The 24,247-nt window shown below is 47.3% G+C and overlaps 1 protein-coding gene across 4 annotated transcripts in view; it reads right to left on the bottom strand.

The window, feature by feature from the left end:
• The window catches only part of XYLB (xylulokinase), a 53,251-nt gene extending 34,694 nt beyond the window's left edge, over positions 1–18,557 (bottom strand). For 2 of the 4 annotated variants that reach the window (XR_012015156.1, XM_072793316.1), the window contains exons 1-7: positions 18,453–18,557; positions 17,409–17,491; positions 7,235–7,304; positions 5,437–5,517; positions 2,881–2,967; positions 2,146–2,274; positions 1,314–1,379 (exon numbers count right to left, since the gene is read on the bottom strand). Coding sequence is in view for 3 of the 4 variants with exons in the window: in XM_072793316.1 (XP_072649417.1) it covers positions 1,314–1,379; positions 2,146–2,274; positions 2,881–2,967; positions 5,437–5,517; positions 7,235–7,304; positions 17,409–17,491; positions 18,453–18,509 (573 nt within the window). In the remaining variant the exon portion in view is untranslated. Of the gene's footprint in view, positions 1–1,313; positions 1,380–2,145; positions 2,275–2,880; positions 2,968–5,436; positions 5,518–7,011; positions 7,143–7,234; positions 7,305–17,408; positions 17,492–18,452 lie in introns of those variants that run through there. The other 2 variants (XM_072793317.1, XM_072793318.1) reach the window with 2 other exon arrangements.
• Between the last annotated feature and the right edge of the window lie 5,690 nt (positions 18,558–24,247).

Raw genomic sequence — 24,247 nt, forward strand, 5'->3', positions numbered from 1 at the left:
AGAAAAAACAAGCCTTGTGAAAAAGCCATGCTTAGGGAAGTGGCTTTTCCACCCAGAATCCAGGGACTGTGGTGCCTGTTTTCCATCCTCCGTTTCTGTGGTCTTTCTATCTAGCCACAAGGGAAGTAGGATGTGTAGCCACAGGATTCAGAACCAAGAGAGACTCTCTCGGGGGTTCAGAACAAATGTAAGTGAGAGTTGGCCCCTCAGAAGCCACACGCTCCCAGGCATGAGCTGGAGGAATTGATAATGGATTTCAAATGTCCCCCTGAGAGTCTGTGCTTCCTTGTGCCAGGGCCCCTGGACCACTGCAGAGAATGCCAACACTTCCTGTCCCCGCTCAGGCCACCTTTGTTCCACACGCAGAATCTGGAGGGGGTTTTTCATCTCTGCCCTTCCCTCCACCTCTGGAATCTACATGGTTAATGATGCAAAGTAATCTGGAACTCTGAGTTGTCACATAATAAATTGGATATTGTTATTCCCAAGATTAAAAAGACACTTTGGGGGGCACCGGAGTGATTCAGTCAGTTAAGTGTTTGCCTTCAGCTCAGGTCATGATCCCAGGGTCCTGGGATGGAGCCTCGCATTGGGCTCTCTGTTCAGTGGGGAGCCTGCTTCTCCCTCTCCCTCTGCCTGCCACTCCCCCTGCTTGTGCTTTCTTTCTCTGTCAAATACATACATACATACATACATACATAAATAAATAAATAAATAAATCTTAAAAAAAAAGGCACTTTGGTTTAACATAAGCTGATCATTTTCTAATTATTCAGAGATGAAAATCACTAGCCACGGTGTGGAGCTGCCTCTCACATGGCATTAAGTGTTGATTTTCAGCAAATGTGGATGAAGAACAAGTCTGAGCTACTGGAACACAGGCTCTGCCTGAAGGGTCATAGCTGGTGACACATGGGTTCAGCTTTCCACATTTCCAGAGAAAACATCGAGCCCACACCAATCAAGTGCCTGATAGCCATCCTGCACTTAACCAGGCAGGAAACTGAACAGACAGAGACTTAAAGGCACCCTGATCTCCTACTCTGGTGGCATTGGTCCCCACTGCTCCCACCCTGCCCCTGACCTCTGCCCCACCTGGTCAGAAGAGGCCCTGACTGACTTCTCTTTCCCATGATTTCATTCTTTCCCTTCTTTGGAAATGGCCTGACAGTGAGAAATAAGCAAACTGAATACATACCTTTTTTAACATCTGCTAATCAATGTTTGTGGCCAACGCACATGAGCTGTATTTATGCTAACGGAAAGTAGTATAAAGAAATTAACTGTGACTTAAACAGGAACATTTAACCAACCTCTGTATGTGAGTAGGCCTCAGGATTCTGCTGGTAAATCTTTGCAATTTGGTTTCCTGTAAAACGCTGGAAAAAGAGTACAAAATCTTAAAAATCCTACGTGCAACGATCATCTCCAGAAAGTGAGGCTCACAGAGCATGTGCTCTGGATATTAGTTAACACCATGAAAGCTTTATAAAGGCCTCAAATCTAGAAATGTTTGCTGAACACCCTTAGAGGATCAGCCTTGCTCCTCATCCCGCACAGTGACTTTGTGAACCAAAGGCACCTGTGCAGGAGACACAAGAATGTTCCCCACCCCTATTCTTTTTATGTCAGGTGGCCCAAGGAGGGGCCAAGGGCAGCTAGCCCTGAAATGGTGACTGAAGCCAGCAGGAAAAGGCATTCTTTTCATTCATGTATTTATTTATATTTTTCCAGGAACTGCCTAAGTGCTTTACGTACATTGACTCCTTTCAGCTTCAAAACTGCCTAAAGTGTAAGTGCTATTTTTACCCCCAGGTGAGAGGCTGAAGTGAAGATGCCACCATCACCCACACAGGGCACAGTCACATTCATGCCTCGGCTCCCTACTGGGCAGCAGGAGGCCCGCCCTTGCTCATGGGCAGCAGAGGGAGGCAGGAAAGCCCTTAGCAGAACCAGGGACCAGAGGGCCCAGACCTGGCTCGGTAGGGGCGATGACACCCACAGGGCATCATGTGATCCCCACTGGGGCAAGTCACGGGCTGTGTGCTCCCAGACACCTGGAGAGAAGAGACCAGAGCCAGCAACTGAACCAGATCTTCCTCTGGGGCCAACCCTAGTCCCCAGCCCCTGGCAGGCACTACACACCTCATAAGCACGGGAGCCGGTGAGGCTGCTGAGAGCCTGGGCCCCGCCCACGGCGGCCTCCAGCTGGCGGCACTGAGCTGTGGTGCTGGAGTCCATCCACACAGGGCTGTCCTTGATGGAGAAACAAGCCTGGAAAGGGAGAAGAAAGGCACAGGCTTGAACTCTGCCTGCTGACTCTGGGAGCTGCCCTGGCACTGGTGGTCACGCTGCCAATCGCAGCAGGTGTGGGCACCTCCTCCCTGGATGCGACCTTGGAAGACCAGCCAGCAAGCCCTACCTGCCTAAACCTCCCCCTGGCCTGGTGGAGTCTCTCCCCAGAAAGCTCAGGGTGGAAGGTTCTGATGAGGACACCTGAGCACCATGGCCAACACTGGAGGTGAGCAGGGCAGCGGGGCAGCCAGGGTGGCTAGAGCTGCAGCCAAGTGCAGTTTCACAGGGGCATTTGAAGCCAGGGAACATGAAGACAGAGCCTGCTTCCCAGCATCATTAGGAGGCACCGTGCCCCAAGGGGAGATCCCTGAGGGAAAAACTGGGATGTGCCAGACAGGAAGGGACCCCGGATGACGGCTATCAGCACCTGACCCTCTGTCCAGGCACCAGGTATATCCCTCGGGAGGCTGGGCGGACCATGTTCACAGCACTACCGCCCGAGCCAAGTTCCTATACCCTTGACAACGCACAAAAGCCCCAGATTTCAGGGCCCACAGGGGCTTGGGCCCTTCTCCCCATGGTTACCTGCAGCTGCTTATGTAGCAAGAGGTCTGGTGACAGGTTTGTTAGCACCTGGCTGGCCCCAGTCTTCCAGTAGACACTTCCATGTTGCTGTCAAGGGAAAATCCAAGCACATGTTCACACAGCCACACACGATATCACCTCCTGAAGACACAGAAAGACTCTGGACCACACACCAAACAACTGGGCTCCAAGCCAGGCCCAACACCTTCTTAGTCACAGAATTCCTCACCTTTTATGAGTCTTGGTTTTCCTTTCTAGAAGATGATAACTCTGCCCTGTCCACCCCAAAACTTATAGGAAAGGCCCAAGAAAGAATTATTGGTCTGAATTTTGGTACCTCTGTAAAACTGTATTTATTTATTTATTTATTTTTTAAATATTTTTTTCTTTATTTATTTATGATAATCACACACACAGAGAGAGAGAGGCAGAGACACAGGCAGAGGGAGAAGCAGGCTCCATGCACCGGGAGCCCGATGTGGGACTCGATCCCGTGTTTCCAGGATCGCACCCTGGGCCAAAGGCAGGCGCCAAACCACTGCGCCACCCAGGGATCCCCAAAACTGTATTTAAATATCTTGCTCATAATCTTATCTGAAATTCACTCCTTCATTCGCTTTCCCATTCATTCATTCAACATTTATTGGGAACCTAGATCATGCCAGGCAATGGGATGGATGAATAGGATAGTGTGGTCCCGATTCTCTACAATATTGTAATCGAATCAGAGAAAAAGACACAAACACACAATTACAAAACCCTGTGGATGTGCAGTGGCAGGACGGTGGGGACACAGAGGAGGGGCATCCAACAAGCTGGTAGAAGTGGACAGGATTAGCAGGAAAGGTACCTGGCGATGAGTGTGGGGGTGCTCCATGCAGAGAGCAACCACAGGTGAGACAGGCTGGCAGGTGTGGGGAATGGAGAGTTTCAGGCGGGAGGGAGGTATGGGAGCTACAGGGAGAGGTGGCAGCCTGGAGGGCCTGAAGGTCCGTGCTCAGGAGGTTGGAGCTTATCTTTGAGGCGTGGGAACTCTGGATTGGCATGGGAGTGACAATGCCAGGGCTGAATGGAGGAAAGGGTTTGGGGGAGTCATGGAGCAGGTATGCGAGAGGCAGGGAGGCCCAAGCAGAAGCGCAGAGAAAAATCACAAATATTTGGCCTGGCGCAAGAGATGCAGGATTAGAGAAGAGGTGGTAGATTCAGGAGTCATGTAACAAATCAACAGGACATAGGGACCCCTTTGACGTGGGGTCAGGGATGATAGGTGGATTGTGACCCTGGAGGAGGCTGGAGCATTCACAGAGCATATGAGAAGTTGGAGGTGTTCTTAGGACACCCAGCCATGGGGTTGGGGGACTCTCAGGAGAGAGAGGGTGTCCCAGCCTGGGGTTCAGGTAAGAGAAGTGGATGAGATCCCCCAGGGAATCTGTTTAACAAGGACTGGGAGCATTAAATTCCTGTTCAGTGGGGGACAGGAGAAGAGGTGGCTTCGGAAAAATTAGTGATTCCTCTAACGAGGATGTGAAAGCAGGCTAACCCAGCATGGAACAAAGTTGATTCAGAGAACAAGACTCAACTTGGGTCCTGACTCCTGCTCCCAGCAGCTGTGTGACCTTGGGTAAGTGACATCACCCCTCTGTGCCTCAGTGTCCCTATGTAAATGGCAACGGTGTAGCTAAAACTTAAAAGAGGTTTTTATGCACTATTCTATGTATTTAACACTATTCACATCGACCCTATGGCAGATGAGGGCACGGAGTCACCAGAAAGCTAGATGACGTGCCTGGGTCACTGCTTGTAAATGGTGGGCCTGGGGACACAGTCAGGGAACAGAGCTCCCATGCTCACTGTGCCCCAACAACACTTCATAAAATTACTGTAACGATTAGGTTAAATAGTATACAATGAAGGGTGCCTGGGTGGCACGGATGGTTAAGTAGCAGACTTGGTTTTGGCTCAGGTCATGATCTCAGGGTCATGAGCCCCATGTCACGCTGGTGCCAGGTCTGCTTGAGATCCTCTCTCCCTCTCCCTCTGCCCTTCCCCCAGTTCATGCAAGTGCCTGCTTTCTCTCTAAAAAGATTTAAAAAAGAATATATGTAAAACGCTTGACACTGCACCTAGCATCCACTAAGTGCTCAGTCAGCATTTGTTATTATTTTTACTAATACTTCTACTACTAAAACTGCCATTATCAGGAGTATAATTTCTGACTTTGCTTCTACTTCCAGGAAACAGAAAAACAATTTTGGTGCTCCCAAGCAGGCATCGTAAATGCACGTCAAACACTTCCTCCACCCCATTAGAGGACCTCTAACCGGTTCCTCCTCACCCAGCGTCCCATTCTGTATAATGCTTCACAGTACCAGCTGCTTCGGGTCCTTCAGCAAGGAGGCAAGCTACACACCCTCCACAGCAGAAGTGCCATAGGGGTCTTTACCAACAACAGAATGTGTGCAGTGGCTCTCAAGAACAAGCACTCCCTCTGGGGGAGCCCTGCACCCCCACCCCATAGCCACCCCACAAGGCGCAAAGAGGCTGCTACAGACAAACCTGGCCTGCCCCAGACAGGGCGAGGACTTGAGAGAAGTCGAAGCCCAACGCCTTCATCCTCTCCAATATGGTATCCAAAGCCTGAGAAGACAAACGGAGCCCACGGTGACTATCCTAACCATGGAGTCACACAAAGCCCACGGTGACTATCCTAACCACGGAGTCACACAAACCCACAAGCCTCAGCACTGAAACCTAAGTGCTGGCTATTACCCCAGGGATGAAAAAGCACTGGTGGCAGGGATGTATAAGCATTAGAATAATTCATTACAGTAGGCACCAATCAAATAAGAAGGTGAACTATGGTAAAAACAGTTTGGGTAATGGAATCGGAAACCACTGGCCCTCAAATTCTGCTTCTCTACTTTGTGACTCCCAAGCACTCAGGAAGAGCAAAACCAAGGTGGATCAAATTGTGTTTTTTTTCTATTTGCATTTCAACCCACTGGACTAGTGGCATGCCTTCACTGCAACAGAGAAGTGAAGAGCAAACTAGACGGCCCCCATCAGAGAGGGACCAGGAGTTGGCTCCCCGTGTCCAGGAGCACCAGGCTGGAAGGGGTAGGTAGAGATGGTGGCCATTTGTCCCAATTCCCATTCCACCCTCCACCATCTGGGTGCGTTCTTCTTTCTTGCAAGACCCCAGGTGTGGGATAAATGGTACTGCCCAACAGAGCCTGACCCTCCCCAAAGATTTCAGGGCAGGAATTAGGGATTCATTCCAGGCTGCATTTCCCTTGAGGGCAGAGCAGCTACTGGAGCTCTGACCCGACTCCGCCATTCCCACCCTATGCTGGGAGGGCTCCTTTCACAGTCCTGGCTATGGCTGCCAACTTGGCCCTCCTGGTCAAACCTCGAGCAGGGAGTGGGGCACAGCTAGAAGAGGTCCAATGCTGGGAGGCTGCTCACAATTAGAAATCATGTGGCTCCACTCCCAAGCCTGGCTCTCTATCCATTGCTCATCACCCCGAGTGAAGGTCCCAACCTATCAGAAACCCCTGACATTATCACTGGGATCTCTAGACACTGGCTCTTGCCTGTCACCCCCACCACACCCCTTGGTATGGCTCAACCCTATGAAGTACATCCCAGCTAGTCTGTCTGGTGGAAATCTGTCCTTTACCCCCATCCTCCTGTATGAGTCAGGATCAAGTTGTTAAAAAAAAATTATTTTAAAAATTATTCTAGTTATCTTAACCGAAAGAATTTAGTAGAGGAATTGCTTAAACAGGTATTGGAGGACTGAACCGGTTTTGGCAGACACTCTGAACACTGCCTTTGCTGGCTTCCAGGTTCAGGGTCTCGGGACCCCCAGGGTAGACCCAGGCCCATCATGATGGTCTATACTGGTCACACATCTGGTCCCGTGGCTCCATGGGTCACCCATAATTGGCAGCAGGGTTCTTCCTTTCCTGTCAGTCCTGAGCAGGCAGGCCTGCCTTGGGGTCCTTCTGAGCCTGAACACTAGGACACCAGTGCTGTGTCTGGATCTCAGGATACAAGGGTAGCCACAGGGCCTCCTGCAGTGTTTGGCAAAGGTTTGGGAAAGGCGCTATTCTGAAGATGGTTACTTACTGGCAGGGCTTGCAAGTGCTCTAGCACCAGACCTGAAGCCTTTCATGTGTCCTCTCGGCTCAAGAGTACTGACACCAGCTGAAGCTCAGTCCAGCCCTAGAAACCGTGCAGACTCCATTTCTCAGTGAGGACCTGGTCTCAACAGAGGGCTTTCCAGTAAATCAGCAAGTCCGCCCATGAGATAGGCAGGGGACAAGAGAGGGTCAGGGATCTCTGTGTTTACCTGGACCCACATCAGGACTGGAGATGTCACTGTCAGCCCATCCTCGTGAACATGAACCCCGCCTTGAGTCCTATAAGAAGAACAAGAGAGAGTGTTGGACAGAACCTTGGGCAGGGTCCCAAAGGGGACAGACCCTAGATCCCTCCAGTGGAGGGAGAAATGTCCCTTCCCCAAGCTCGGTGGAATTCTAAACTCAGCGAGACTGAACAATACTGGCAAGATGGAAAGAGAAGTTCTAGAAATTGCTCAGGGGTGACAATTCTCAGAAAGCATCAGCAAAAACAAAAATATAAGGGTATCGCCCTGGAAGGCAGGCATGGCATCACTTAACCATGAGGAAACCAGGAGTGCAGGGTTGGATTAAAACCCTCCCAAGCCCACTGGGTTTGGAGAGGTAGAAGTGGTGTGCTACACAGAGGTGCTGCATCTGCAGGAAAAGTTCTTGGCTATCAGACCAGGAAGTCCTTGGATTGCAAGCCTGGAAAGTTGCCTGAACCCTTCTCCCCACTCTCGTCCTCCCTATAAGACCCTCATGCAAATAACTCACTTGACAAAACCCAACCTTTTCAATGATGAAGTAAAAACAAAACAAAAAAAGCAGACTCAGAATCCATAGCAAGATACTATTAGATAACCATGTGACCCAGACATTCTATTCCTAATTATCCTGTCAAAAGAAATGAAAGTGTAAGTTCATAGGCAGGTTTGTATACAAGTTTCCATAAAAGCCTTATTTGTGACAACAGAAACCTAGAATGAATGGATAAATTGTGGTGTGTGTGTGTGTTGGAATATTACAGAATAACAAAAAAGTGAACCACTAATACACATACCAACAGAGATGACACTCCAATGATCACACTGAGTGAAGGAAGCTAGACACAAGAGTGCACGCTACATGATGCCATGTATATAACATGCTAGAAAGTGCAAATCCACCTATTGTGAAAAAGCAGGTCAGTGGTTTCCCAAGTCCAGTAGGGAGGAAAGGATGGGATACAAAGGGGCACAAAGAATCTTTCGGGAGGGGGACCTGGGTGGCTCAGTGGGTGAGCATCTGCCTTTGGCTCAGGTCACGATCCCAGGGTCCCAGGATCAAGTCCCATATAGGGCTCCCCTCATGGAGCCTGCTTCTCCCTCTGCCTGTGTCTCTGTCGCCCCCCCTCGTTAATTAAAAAAAAAAAAAAGTATCTTTTGGGAGTGACGTAGATGGTCTGTATCTTCATTTTGGTGGTACTTTCTCAGCTATAGGTCTTCCTCTATCAAAGCGCACTGAACTGTACATTTTAACAGATGTCCTTTCTTTGGTACACAAATTATATTCAATAATACCAGTATTTTTACAAGATACTACTGGGAAAAAAGAAAAAGAGCAGCACACTTTCCCATGAATAATAAAAACTATCAGAAAAAAATGTTGCTTCTACAAAACACGTGATAATTGCAACCAAACAGTCCACCGTGTATTTAACAACTTAAAATTGGCAATTCCTGCTAGGAAGAAGTCTAAAGCTCTCCCATACCTGCCAAAGCACCAGGTCCAAATGGTTTCACAGAAGATTACTCTCAAATCTTTAAAGAACAAGTATTTCTAATATTATTCAAATTGTTCCTGGGCAGCTTGGAATTTTCCAATTCTTTTTATGAAATATAAAATCAACACCAAAACCTAAAATACTGTACTGAAAGTACAAGAAACAAAAGAAACAGATTAAACAGACAATCAAAATTTAAAACTTGTTTCAAAGGCCCATCAAGAAAGTGCAAAGATAACCCACAGAAATGGGAAAAAAGTTTTGAAATCCTATGTCTGATAAGAGACTTGTATCCAGACTATCTAAAGATAGTCGTACAACTCAGTAACAAAAAGACAAATAAAGCAGTTGAAAAATGGACAAAGAATCCAAGTAGACATTTCTCTAAAGAAGATACACAAATGGCCAAACATACTCAACATCACTAGTCATTAGAAAGATGAAAATCAAAAATCAAAACTAAAAACATAAAAATAAAAAAAAGAAAGATGCAAATCAAAACCACAAGGAGCTGCTGCTTCATACCCATTAACATAGATATAATCTATAATCAGAAAAATAGTAAAAAACTAATGTTGGAAAAGACATGGAGAAATTGCAACCCTCCTACAGCACTAGTGAGAATATAAAATGGTATGGCTGCTTTGGAAAAGTCTGTCTGGGGGCACCTGGGTGGCTCAGTGGTTGAGTATCTGCCTTTGGCTCAGGTCATGATCCCAGGGTCCTAGGATGAAGCCCTGCATTGGGTTCCCCACAGGGAGCCCGCTTCTCCCTCTGCCTGTGTCTCTGCCTCTCTTTCTGTCTCTCATGGATAAATAAAATCTTTAAAAAAAGAAAAAAAAGGAAAAGTTCCTCCAAGTGTTGAACATAGAGTGACCACAGGACCCATTCATTCCACTCCCAGGTATATACCCAGTGGAAATGAGAACACGTCCTTATAGAACTCGTACGCTGTATTAGTCAGCTTGGGCTGCAGTAACGAATGCCAGAGATGGAGCAGTTTAAAAAACAGGCATTTATCTCATCACAATTCTGGGAGCAAGAAGCCTATGATCAAGATGCTGGCAAATATGGGTTTTGGTGAAAGCACTCTTCCTATTTGCAGATGGCCACCGTCTCACCGTGTCCCCCCGTGGCCTTTCCTCTGAGCACACTCAGGAAGGGGGTAGAGTGGGGGGCAGAGAGAGATCTTCCTCATATAAGGACACCAGTTCTATTGGATTAGAGCCTCACCTTTACGATCTCACTTAACCTTAATTAGTTCCCTAAAGGTCATATCTCCAAATACAGCTACATTGGAAGTTAGGACTTCAATGTGATTTTTCAGGGGGCAGGAGGGGAGGGGGACACAAGTTAGTCTATAACACACATGAGGGGATCCCTGGGTGGCTCAGGGGTTTAGCGCCTGCCTTTGGCTCAGGGCCTGATCCTGGAGCCCCGGGATCAAGTCCCGCATAGGGCTCCCCTGCATGGAGCCTGCTTCTCCCTCTGCCTGTGTCTCTGCCTCTCTGTGTCTCTCATGAATTAATAAATAAAAAATCTTAAAAAAAATAACACACACAAATGTTCATAGCAGGATTATTCATAATAGCCAAAGAGAGGAATATCTGGCAGCTGATGTATGGATAAACAAAATGTGGTATCATCCATACAAAGGAACATTACTGAGTATAATATAGAAAGAAATGAAGTCCTGATGTTTTACAATATAAACTTTAGAAACGTTGTAAGTAAAAGAAACTTGTCAAAATTTATCACATATTACATAAATTCATTTATAAGAAATGTTCAGAATAGGCAAATCCACCGACATTGTGGTTGCCAGGACTGGAGGAGGGGACATAGGGAGTGACTGCTAGTGAATATGGGGCTTCTTTTTGAGGTGATGAAAATGTTCTAAAATTAAATAGTGGAGATCATGACACAGTTCTGTGAATATATTAAAAACCACTGAACTGTATACATTTTAAAAGAGTGAATTTTTTGAAATGTGAATTCAATATCAATAAGGGCTTTTTTTTTTTTAAAGGATACAATGGCGGGGGGGGGGAACACCCTGTATTAGTTAATTTCCATGGCTTGACACAGCTGAAGGTTTTTTTCTCACTCACATAAAGCATCATCAGTGGCATGCTGGGGACCAGGAATGCAGAGTCAGGTGAGGAGTGGGTTCTGTTTCCTGCAGTTATCAGGGACCCAGGGGGACAGTGGCTGTTCTCATCTTCCAAATGGTTTCTTTTTTTATTTTTTAAAAGATTTTATTTATTCATGAGACACACACACACACACACACACAGAGGCAGAGACACAGGCAGAGGGAGAAGCAGGCTCCATGCAGGGAGCCTGATGCGAGACTCAATCCCGGGACTCCAGGACCACGCCCTGGGCCGAAGGCAGGTGCCAAACTGCATAGCCACCCAGGGATCCCTTCCAAGTGGTTTCTAAGGCTGCCCTGGACACTACATCCAGCCACAGGGCCAAGGAAGACACAGGGCAGAGGATCACAGTGGGTAGGGGTTGTATGGTCTCATAGAGAGGCCTGTTCACCTTCTCCTATGTTCTGCTGGTAATCAGACTCAAGTCACATGGCTGAACAAAACTACAAGGAAGGCAGGAGTATGCCCAGGGGGAGAAGGAAATAAGTCTGACAGATCACTGGTCAATCACCACGAAAGTCACTATTTACATAAGAAGATACAATAGTTAGAAATAAGTTTAAAATAAATTATAGGTACTAGGTGGTTTTGCCTTGTTATAAACCACTTCACAGCTAAGTGACTTGAAACTATTAAGCTCATTTAGCTCGCAAATCTGTTGGTCACTAGGCTGGGCTCAGCTGGGTGCCTCATGCATCCATGGTTGGCTAACAGTAGCTAGAGGGTCCTGCTTCTGGGGCCGGCGCTGCTTGTCTTGCTTAGCTGGGGGTATGGGAGTAAATGCCTCTCATTCTCCAGCAAGCCATCCTGAACTTGGCCATGTGGTGGCTGGGCAGGGTTCCAAGAATGAGAGCAGAAGTCAGCAAGGCCTTCTGGAGGCTTAGATTTAGAACTGGCTTGATGTTACTTTCCTCCCGTTCTACTGGTTAAAATCAACAGGTAAGGAAATGACTCCCCTCTCTTGACTGAGGGAGCTTCCAAGCCCCACTGCAAAGGGTCTGGGTATAGGAAGGGCTGGGGAATTATGGTTATTTCTGTGCACAATCCACATGTCAAACATATCAAAACACATGTGAAGTATTCAAAATAAGCCTTGAACAAATGCAAAGACAAAACAGGTGCTTTGATAAGAAGACTCAATCTAAAAAAAAATAATAAAAAAAATAAAAAAAAGAAGACTCAATCTCATAAAGTTGCCAATTCTCTGCAAGTTAATTTAGAAATGTAACACAATCTCAATAAAAATATTAACAATTTTTCTTTCTGGAACCTGAAAAGCTGATTCTAAAGTACATAAAAAAAAAAAAAAAAAAAAAGCCATGGAAATTGAATGTAGAACCGTCAGAGGGAACCAACAATTTTAGATATTAAATCTTATTATAAAGCTGGAATAACTAAAATAACACATTACTGGCTCATGAACAGACCCCAACTAATGTAACAAAAGAAAATGCCCAGAAATCCACCTAACCACACACAGAAATTAGCATATAAAGTTGGTGTCTCAAATCAGTGAGGTAAAGACAGGATTCTAGGAAAATGGCATTAAAACAATTGGAAGGGTGCCTGGGTGGTTCAGTCGGTTTGCTTTCAGCTCAGGTTGTGACCCCAGGTTTCCAGGATCAAGTCCCTATTAGGGCTCCCTGCTCTGCAGAGAACCTGCTTCTCCCTCTCCCTCTGCCTGCCGTTCCCTCTTGTGCTTGCTCTCTCTCTCTCCCTCTATCAAATAAATAATTAAGATCTTAAAAAAAATTAGAGTCATTGATAAAAAACTGAAGCTGGATCTAAACGTTATGCCATGCACCTAGATAATCTCCAAATATTTTTACATAAGAAAACTGAAGTCTTAAAGGAACTAGAAGAAAACACAGGTGAATCCCTTCACAATCTCAGAATGAGGAAGGCCTTTTAAACTGTGACTCAAAATCTGGAAGCAACAGGAAAGGCTGAGAAGTCAGGAGGCAGGAAACAAAATACGGGTATGGCCACCACCCATATGCAAATCAAAAACAAACAAAAATCTGAGAAACATATTTGCAATTCATTTAACAACAAAGAGATCATTCTTCTAATATATGAAGAGCACCTAGAAATAATCAATCCAAGAGAAAAATGGGCAAAGGTCATGAAAAACAACTTCACAGGAAAAAAGTTCAACCCTTCTAACAACCACACTGCATTGCAGTGCTGTGGGAAAAAGGCACTCACATGCATTGCTGGTGGGGTGTAAATCAATACAATCCCTATGGGAGCCAATCTGGCCATACCTTCCAAACTTACAAATCTATTTATTCTTTGATCCAGCAATCCTTTTTCCAAACTTTTTAAAAAATATTTATTTGAGAGAGCACACACGCATACACATTCGAGTGGGGGTGGGGCAGAAGGAAAGAATCTTCAAGCATATTTCCTGCTGAGCGTGGAGCCTGCATTGGGGCCTGACCCCATGACCCATGAGATCACAACCTAAGCCAAAACCAAGAGTTGGACACCCAACAGACTGAGCCACACAGGCACCCCCCCATTTCCAAACTTCTATCTCACAAATAAATTGGCACATGTCTGTAATGCCATAAGTTAGGTAACTCACATCGTTTTTCACTGCAAACAACCCAGCATCCATCAATTCCAACTACACAATGGAATTCTATGCATCCTATAAAAATAACACAGGGGGTGCACCTGGGTGGCTCAGTCCATTAGGCAACTCACTCTTGGTTTCAGCTCAGGTCATAATCTCAGGATCCTGAGATCCAGCCTGGCATAGGGCTCTGTGCTCAGCAGGGAGCCTGCTTAAGATTCTCTCTCTCCCCCTCTCCTCCACCCTTCCCCCTACTTGAGCTCATGCATGCACATGCTCTCTCCCTCTAAAAAAACAAACACAGAAGCTCTATGTACTGATGTGGAAACACAGCCCAATTATTGTGAAATGAATAAAGCAAAGTACACAATGATGTGTACAATGAACTTTTTGAGTGTAAATAAGGGAGAAAATAAAGATACATCTGCTTATGTTTTGATATAAAACACTGGAAGGATACACAAAAAACTAATGAAAGTTAGGAGGGCAGGAGGGAAGACATGAGATCAGAGAGATTAAGACTTCACAATATGCCTTTTGTTCCTCTCAAATTATGTACCAAGTAGATGCAATGCTTAATATCAGGTGTTAAAATAACCACTTCAGAAAAGAATATGGCAGTTTTTAAAAAACCTACCATACAACTTAACCATTCCTAAGTATTTCATTTCCAACACAAATGAAAGTTTATGTTGACACCAAGACTTGTATGTAAGTTTCACAGTTTCTTTATAATAATGAAAAAATGGAATCCATCCAAATATCCCTCATCAGATGATGGATAAACTAATTGTGGTCCATTCACACAATGGAATACTACTGAGCAATAAAATAGAACAAATTACTGATACATATAACAACATAGGTGAATCTCAAAATGATTATACTAAGTTTTAAAAGTCAGATAAAAAAGAATATATAATTATTATTTCCTTTATATAAAATTCTAGAAAGCATAAACTAATCCATAATGATAGAAAATGTATCAGTGATTGCTGGGGGCTCATCTGAGGAAGAGGAATACACTCAAAGGGGCATGAGAAAACTTTTGGGGTATAGAAATGTTTATTATCTTGATTCTGGGCATGGATTCATAAAGGAATATCTATGTCAAAACTTACAAAGCTGTACACATTACATGTGTGCAGTTCACGGTGTATCAATTATATCTCAATAAAACTCTAAAAAGAACAGTGGGGGAGGAATAAACTAGATCTGAATACAGTTGAAAGATCTTAAAAATGTAACTGGGTAAAAAAGCAATACTAAACACTACTGTATTTTGGGTATGGATATCTTTTTTTTTTCCTAATGGAGAGGATTGATGGACTCATTGAGTCAAAAGAGAGAGTGAGGCAGAATTTAAAAATTTAAAAGAACAGAAATTATATGAAATGTGTTTTCATACTATAATGTGAAATTAAAGTAAAAATCCAGAACAGAAAGGTAACTGGAAGATGTGAAGATTAAGCAATATCTTTCTTTTTTTTTTTTTTTTAAGATTTTATTTATTTATTCATGAGAGACACACAGAGAGAGAGAGAGGCAGAGACACAGGCAGAGGAAGGAGAAGCAGGCTCCATGCAGGGAGCCTGATGTGGGACTTGATCCCGGACCTCTGGGATCACACCCTGAGCCAAAGGCCGACCCTCAACCACTGAGCCACCCAGGTGTCCCAAGCAATACCTTTCTAAATAACACATGAGTCAAAGAAGTCTCAAGAGAAACAAAAAGGGGCGCCTGGGTGGTTTAGTCGGTTAAGCATCTGCTTTTGACTCCAGGATCAAGCCCTGTGTCAGGCTCCCCGCTTAGGGACCCTAATCCTGTATCACTGGTGTCCTTGTAAAAGTAGGTTAGAAAACAAATAACATGATGGAGACACCAGGGATGCAACGGGCAGAGGATGACCATGTGACTGGCAGCAAGGCAGCCATCTGCAAACCAAGGAAAGATGTTTCGGAGGAACCTGACCCTGTCGGCATCTCCAGAATTGTAGGAAAATAAATTTCTGTTGTTTAAGACACGTAATCTGTAGTATTTTTTTCTGGCAGCACTCCCAAACTAATACAAAATATACAACAGCTAAATTTATGATCTTTCTTCCCAAAACCAAGTCTCTTCCACAATCTACCATCCATCCACAAGGCCAGCCAGAAACCTTACCTTCACACCTCACATTCAATTCTGCCCCAGGCCCTGGCAATTTTATCACCCACCTCTCCAAGATACTATCATTTCCCATCCAGATGATCTTGAAAAACCTCCATGGTCTCCCAACATGCACTCTGACCAACCCCCAAATGCTCTCTCGCTGTACCCAGACAGAGCTTTTCAAAACACAAATACAACTGTGTCAACCATGTCACTCACACCTTACCCCTATCCCCATGGCCCTTCAGTGGCTGTTCATAGACTTTAGGCAAACTGTGTACCAAAGCCTATGTGGTCTAGCCCAGCCTCCACCACCCTCTCTGTTCCCCAGCCAAACTGGTCTTCAATTCCCTGAATAAGCAGTGCTCTTTCATCCTACAGGGCCTTTGCACACTCTGCTCCTTCTGCCTGGAATGCTCTCTCCCTTCCATCACCTGGTGAATCCCACTCACTCAGATCTTGGCTTAAGCACTACTTCCTTAGGGACCCTTCCTGACCAGCCTCCAAGGCTGGGTCACCTTCCTTTATAATCAACATTTGGAGAAGTGAGTTCCTTTTCTTTAATGGCCTTCTCTGAGTCTATAATCAAATATTCTTTTGTGAAATGCCTTGATTGATATCAGTCTCCCCTATTCAACGGAAAGCTCTGGGAGAGTAAGGACCCATGTCTCTGTTCCACTCACCATCAAATCTCAGTACCCAGCATGGTGCCTGACCCAAAGCAAGTTTCAATTGATACCTATTGCATGTATGGATGCATGAGTACATGGAATTGGGAAAGAATTGGAGAACACATTCCAGAAGAAAAGGGTGCTTGAGAGGTCTACCAAGACCATGAGTCCTGTAGTTTGATGAAGCCAGATCTACAGACAGTAACTCCTAGGTTCTTGGACGCAATTCAAATGTGGTGGGGGATAGGAGAGGATGGTGGTTCTGCTACACATACCACCAAGCAATTCTGGGCCATCAGCAAATGGTCTGACACTATCTACCCAGAGACAGCATCAAGTTCCACTGGTTATGGGTCCAGACCTTCAAGGCTGCCCTTCCCTACCCACTTCAGATGCCGGGTGCAAGCTGTTACCTGTGCTTCTGACTAACCAGCTACAAATTGTTGGTTCCAATGGTCTTAGGTTCTTTTGATTCGCTTGAGCAGTTCACAGAACTCAGGGAAAACACATACTTAGGTTTACCAGTTTATTAAAAGACAGGATAAAGGACAGGAATCGACAGCCAGACGAAGAGATATATAGGGCAAGGTATGGGGAAAAGGCAAGGAGCTTCCATCTCCTTTCCAGGCACGCCACTCTGCCCAATCTCCATGTGTTCACCAACCCAGCTCTCTGAACCCAGTCTTTTTGGGTTCTTATGAAGACTTTGTTACATAGTCACGATTGACTAAGCCACTGGCCATTGGCCTTGCAACCTCCAGCTGAAAATTCCAAGTCTCTAATCACATGGTTGGTCTTGGCAACCAGCCCCTACCCTCGGGTAGAGTCTAAAAGTCATTTCCATTAACATAACAAAAGACACCTTTAGGACTCTCAACACTTAGGAAATTCCAAGAGTTTGGGGGGCTGTGAGTCAGGAACTGTGAAGACCAAACCAAATATATTCTGGCCATCTGAATGACTGAATATGTATTTCTTATAAATAAAAATAGCACACCAGAATAGTGCAGTTTATGAATGTAAACGGTTGAGGGAGGACCCCAAAACCAACCCCACCACACATACACACTAGGTACATACCCAAATTCTAGAAGGTCTCTGTCAAAATGCACACTGTCCTCATAGAACACATTCAGCTCTGCATCAACAGCAACAACTTTCACCTGGAAGGCATTTTTAAAAATGGTGTATTTTCCTCAGCTTCTACGCTGGTCCAGGGGTAGGAACATCACCAGGTGAGTGAGGCCCATCACCTGAGTGGGTGGCTCAGCCTTGCTTGGGGTGCATCACTGTAACCATGGCTACAGAGGCCTCATCTGGGAACATACCCAAAGAGTGGGTAACATGAAAAGGCTGAGGCAAAGTAGAAACACCCATACAGCTCAAGAAATCTTTCCGTGCCCCCTAAACAACCAAAGCCAAGACCCTCTAGGAGCAGACGCTCGAAGACGAGCTGATTCTTGAACCCGGCAAGGAGGCCGGCGTAAGTCCTCCAGGGGATGGAATGACAGACAAGCAGCATTTGGAGATGTGTCTGGGGGCCCGGTCTGCAGGGACCTGAGAGACCAGACAGGGCCCCTGGGCTGTTCCCGGGCCATGATCAAGTCCAGAGACGTACAGGTCCGGACGGAGCCGACCTCCAAACTCAGGGGTGCAGCTCCTGTCTCAGACACGGGCGCGGAGACCCAGCAAGGCAACTGGGCTTGTGCAGTCCCACCAGACTTTCTGCCTGCCTCCCTGGCCCGTGGGGCAGAGGGGTTGGATGCACCTGCGCTGATTTCCCAGGGTGAGGAAAGGGAGCCCTTGGCAGCCCCCCACCCAGTCTGAAGGCACGTCTGGACTCTGCTGCCCGCCTGCGAACCCCGGGAGCCGCTCAGCGCGGCGGGGAACGAAGTCCAGGCGTCCATCGCGCCCCTTCCGCCGAGGTCTCGGGCCGCGGCTCGGGTCGCGGTGCCGGCTGCGCTCCCCGGGCCCGGGCGGCCGACGCTCAGCGCCCCCCTCCCCCGCGAGCCCTGGCCCCGCCGGCCGCGCTGCCCGCTCCGCGCCCCGGGGGCGGTTCCGGTCGCGGCCGCCCGGGGGGGGGGCTCTCGCGGCTCGGCCCGGGGCTCCCCGCCGCGCTCCCACCTGCTGCGTGCTGAAGTCCCAGCCCAGGCAGCAGCGCCGGCCGCCGCGCTCCGCCATGGCCGCGACGGTCCGCCCGCCCCGCGCAGACCGTGTCGCCGCGCCCCAGCGCCCGCGGACGCCGGGCCCGCCCCGCCCCGCCCCGAGTCCCCGCCCGAGTCCCCGAGTCCCCGCCCCGAGTCCCCGCCCGAGTCCCCGAGTCCCCGCCCCGCCCCGCCCCGCCCCGAGTCCCCGAGTCCCCGCCCCGAGTCCCCGCCCGAGTCCCCGAGTCCCCGCCCCGAGTCCCCGAGTCCCCGCCCCCAGTCCCCGCCGGCCCGGCTCTGGCGCCGCCTGCCGGGGGGACGCGGCGGCGACGCGCCCCGCGCCGAGCGACCGCACGGGCCCCCCTGCCGCCCCTCCCGACCCCGCGGCCCTCCTCCCGTCCGCAAGGCTCTCTGCACCGGACGGCTGGGCCAGATAGTCCACCTCTCAGGGGGCTTGTCCCTGCCCGTCTCTCCGGCCGCCCTGACTCTGGTAGCGAGGCCGCGGTCCGCTCGCGGGGGTGCCACGGAGGTCACAGACAGCTGTACCTGGGCTGCAGGTACTGGGCTCCAAAGGGCCCTGTCCTGTCCCAGCAAATCTGAATGATCACCCAGCTCCGACACGTGTCGCATCTCACCTCTGTATTTAAAATCAGGAGAGTTCTGGGCAGCCGCGGTTTAAGCGCCGCCTTCAGCCCAGGGCGCGATCCTGGAGGCCCGGGATCGAGTCCCACGAGTCCCACGTCGGGCTCCCTGCGTGGGGCCTGCTTCTCCCTCTGCCTGTGTCTCTGCCTCTCTCTCTCTCTCTCTCTCTCTCTGTGTCTCTCATGAATAAATAAATAAAATCTTAAAAAAAAAAAGTCAGGAGATTCTCTGCTCTGGACAGAAAGGCGCACTCAGCACTTGGCCAGCTAGTCTGGGTAGTGCACTGTGTGCCAGACATGGCGAAGGGGGCATGAGAAACACAATCAGACGCACTTCCCTTCCCCCTGGAGCCCAGGACACCTTCTCTCCCCCACATTCCACCTGGGTGTGTCATGCTCAGCCCTAGGACTGACTTCTTCCCAGAAGCTCTCCCGGGTGAGATGCTCCTCCCAGGGCCTTCCAAGCAGAAGAGCCCCTCTCGTGCCCCTCTCGTTCTTTTTCAGAGCCCCTCTCATGCTTTTGGCAGTGGTCTGATTACCCGGCTGGCTCTCTTACTGAACTGGAGCTGCTTGGAGCCCAGATGCTCCTCGTGGCCACAGGTCCCTAGATCAGTGGCAGAGCTGGGCCCAAGGCCAGTAAGTCTGACTCCAGAATCTGCATGTTGAACACTAAACAAGACAATTTTCTGGACAGTCTTGTGAGAAGGCCCGAGGCAAATCACAAATGTCTCATGAAGGCCAAGGCGGCTGGCTCTTTCTCAAGTTGTCTCACAGAGAGGTCTTGTCTTGTTCAGGGGTACCTTTCTCTATGGCCTGTGGCACCTACCCCATTCCGGTGACTCATCCTTCCTTCCTTTCTTCTTTCTTTCTTTCTTTCTTTCTTTCTTTCTTTCTTTCTTTCTTTCTTTCTTTCCTTTTTTTTTTTTTTTTAAAGATTTTATTTATTTATTAGAAACAGAGAGAGAGAGAGAGGCAGAGACACAAGCAGGCTCCATGCAGGGAACCAGATGTGGGACTTGATCCTGGGTCTCCAGGATCTCGCCCTAGGCTGAAGGCGGTGCTAAACCGCTAAGCCACCAGGGCTGCCCTCATCCTTTCTTTTGATGTAACAGCCCTTCCACTGTGGCCGGAGAAGGCTAGAAGTCTGCCTACATAAGGAAGCTACACCCCCATGACTTAACCCATTAGCAAGGAATGAAGACAGAAATTGTAATTGCAAGTTGCCAATGTCTCTCAGGTTGTCCTCTCTGTTGATACCCTGAAAAAGCACACCCAGCAGTAGAGATGGTTATGGGGAACCCTCAAGGAAGTGCTGCCACAGCCTGAGTGAGGCTAGTCTTTTGCTTATTTTGCTCCGTGCTTGAACTTGGCTCCTTGCACAGAACCAACTAAAGAGCCCCTACCCTAACTTGAGAATGAAGCAGGAACTGCCTGGAAGGTGTCTTTTCCCAGTGACCAGGCTACCCACAGTCCTCAGCAAGGCTCCTTCGGTCATCCAAGCCTTAAATGATACCCCAGCCTGAGCGCAAAGCCAACCCCCTGAAAAGAAGTCACGTGATCAGATTTGCATAATAGGAGGATGCTGTCTGAAGAATAGAGGCCAAAGGCAGGAAGGGAAAATGGGTTAAAATGGGATTGCAGGGGACACCTGGGTGACTCCGGAGGTTAGGTGTCTCTGCCTTTAGCTCAGGTCATGATTCTAGGGTCCTGGGATCAAGCCCTGCATCAGGATCCCTGCTCCACTGGGAGCATGCTGCTCCCCCTGCTTGTATTGGCTCTCTCTTTTCTGTGAAAAGAATAAAATCTTTTTTAAAATGGGGTTGTAGGAGGCCCGAGGTAGAGCAGAGCTACTGAGGATGGAGACTAGTAAATGAAGTCCTAAGATATTTGGGAAGCTCTGGGCATCATGTGGGCCTAGGGGGGAGGAATCAAAGGCAATGTCCAGGTTTCTGGTTTAGGTAATGTGGTTGGTTAACTGTTAGAACTGTTATTCTAAGCCTTCCAACTTGGTGGCTTATAACAGTAATCTTGCAGTGTCCCTCACTTGTCAGCAGGGCAGCAGTGGGGAGGGAAGGGGGTGTCAGCTGATCTAAGTTAGGTTCCAGTGGAATGGCTCTGCTCTTCCCTTCATGGGACCAGCAGAGTACCCCAGGCATGCTTTGCTCTTCTCATGGAAGCAATGACAAACCTGGACAGGTAGGGTAGGACAATGGCAAACATGTGAGGCCTCCGAAGGCCTAGTTCAGAACTGGCATACTGCACTTCCTCCTCTGTGCCACCAGTCAAAGTCTCAGGGACAGCCAAAGTCAAATGGTGGGGATGAGGCCAGGGCAAAGGTGTGGATGCAGGGAGGGTAAGGAACGGAGGCCACTGATGCAATCTGCCACAGGCCACCACCAGATGGAGAGTGGTTCCATTCTCTGAGTTGGGAAACACGAGGGGAGAAGCAGCTGGGGGAGTGGGGAAGATGGGGAGCTTAGTCAGGACATAGTAGGTCTCAGGTACCTGAGGGATGTCTGAGTGGAGACATTGAACAGACAGTTAGATACGTGACCCCCCCACTCAAGAAAGAGCTCTGGACCAAAGACAATGATTTGTGAGTTATCAGCTCCCAATAGGAGTGGGCTACCTGGTGCAGAAAGGGCTCAGAGGGGGACAAATGGAGGCTACCAAAGGGCACTGGAAGGGACAAGTCAAAGATGAGGAAGAGATCATGAGAGAAGGGATTAGTGGAAGCTGATGGAAGACCCCTTCTGAGAGGCTCAACAGGATTAAATGCTACATGGGAACCTGTCCCCTGGGTCAGCAGTAGGAGGCAGGTCATTGAAATCTCAGCAAGAACAGACTCAGTGGAGCCTCTTGGGCCTTAGTTTTCCAGTACTTTCTAAAATTTGGCACTGTTTTTATGGTTCATTCATATTGCCATAGGTATACCTAATTCTGTGGTTCCCAGAGGGTGCCATGTGAACTGCTAATTTGAGGTAGTCCACAGCTCCAGCATTAGCTTGTGCTACATTCTTTTTTATAATATAATGTCATCTATCTTTGCAGAGCTGTGGCATCAGCAGTTGTAGCGAGAAGCAAGTACTGCAGGGAAATCAGGGTGAAATAGAAGATAAAGACAGCATTATCCAATCCTATGCCAACATTTGAGAAGTTGGGCAGTGCTCAACAGGCACACACATCCTCTTAGTAGTTATTCTGGTTATTTAAGAATGAAGTGAAATATTATTTTCTCCTCCAACTTATGTGCATTATTTTCTTCAGATATTATTTTCTAAGTTGTTAGAACATACATATATATTAAGCTGTTTGGACCTAATTACCTAATACACAGACTTGTTAGCCATTACTTATGGCCTACAAGTTCCATGAAAAAATTATTGAGATTCTAAGTGTGCCGTGTAGTGAGAACATTTGGGAACTCCTGATCTAGTTGTTTGCTTCTCACTGCTTCATCATACTCAGTAGTATGCCAACCCCACATTTTACAATCCAGGCTCCCAGTGAGTGACACTTGGGTGGAGTCGAGTTCCCTATTAATGCAAACGACACTGCACAAAACGTCCTCATCCATGGCCCTTTGGATGAGGATTTGGGGGATTCTATATGGAGAGAATTATGTGGGCTTATGTATCCAAGAGTAGGATTTCTACTATGTGTGCATAACTAGTTTGATTGGAGTGCTGGGTTCCTCCTAATGTTGGCTATGCCAATCTATGCCCCCAGCTAGAATGCTCAAAGGTATCTCTAGCCCCTTATATAAAGTCCTTGGCATTTCCTCTGTGAAAACTGATCAAAGGAAACTCATTTAGAATAAAGTGCAGAGGCCAGCAGGGGGAGCGCTCACACCCTACCCCTTGTCATTTGCAGACTCCCTAGATAGAGGAAGACCTTACCCTTGGCTACTACTTTAGCTACTGCTTTACTATGCCAGCAGGAGGAGGAAGCCCTCTTCAGCAGCACCCCCCAAGAGCCCAGCCAATGAGAGACAGCCACAACTCAGCCAATCAAAAGCCACTGTCCTTCAAACTCCCAGTTTCTTCCACTGGCTTTTTTTTTTTTTTTTTTTAATTTTTATTTATTTATGATAGTCACAGAGAGAGAGAGAGAGAGGCAGAGACATAGGCAGAGGGAGAAGCAGGCTCATGCCCCGGGAGCCCGACGTGGGATTCGATCCCAGGTCTCCAGGATCGCGCCCTGGGCCAAAGGCAGGCGCCAAACCGCTGCACCACCCAGGGATCCCATCCACTGGCTTTTTGGTGTGTAACATCCTCTCCAACACCCCCGTTTCCTCTTTAAGAGTGGTTCTCTCCTGTGTTTTGCAGACTTGCTTATGGGTTTTGTGGCAGCATAGTTGTTTCTGATTACAATTCTCTGCTATTCCCAAGTAAGCCCATTTTTCCTGATGAAATAACTGGCACTTTTATTTTTTTAAGGTTACACCATCCTTCTGATGTTTGCCAGTCTAATAAGTGAGGAGTGATTTGTTATTTTAATTTGCATTTCCCTCTTTACTGATGATTTTGAGCATCTCTTCAAATATATACTGAGTATATATATACTGAGCATATATATATATATATATATACTCAGTAGACATTTGGGATTTACTATTCAGTGACTTCCTGCTTGTGTCCTTTGTCCATTTTTCAGTTGAGCAAAGAACAGAAGGAGATTTTTTACTTTTTCTTGTGGATTTGCAGGAGTTTCTGACATTTCAAGGTATAAATCCCTTGTCTGTCTTAGATGTTGCAAATCTTTTCCTCAATATGTCATATATCTTCTGCCTTTGTCCATCTTCCCTTTGTTGACTGGAAATATTTAATTTAAATATAATAAAATCCATTGATTTTTTTTCGCCTTAGTGTCAAAGCTATTTTATCTTGTCAAAGCAGTATTACCCCACTTGCAGGCCACAGAACTAATATCTGACATTTTCTACAAAGATATCAGCCCACATTTTCTTCTCTAAGTACAGTCTTGGATTTTTGAATCGTGAGTTTTCTTTGATCTAGGTGTTTGTCAGCTGAATAAATTACATCATAACACAGAAATCGGCGAAAACTCATCAGTTTGAGAGGTAAGCACTAGAGACAAGTGTTTCAGGGAAAGAAAAACTTTTGATTTAGTA

Source organism: Canis lupus, chromosome 22 (assembly GCF_048164855.1).
Source record: "Canis lupus baileyi chromosome 22, mCanLup2.hap1, whole genome shotgun sequence".
NCBI classification, from domain to species: Eukaryota; Metazoa; Chordata; class Mammalia; order Carnivora; family Canidae; genus Canis; species Canis lupus.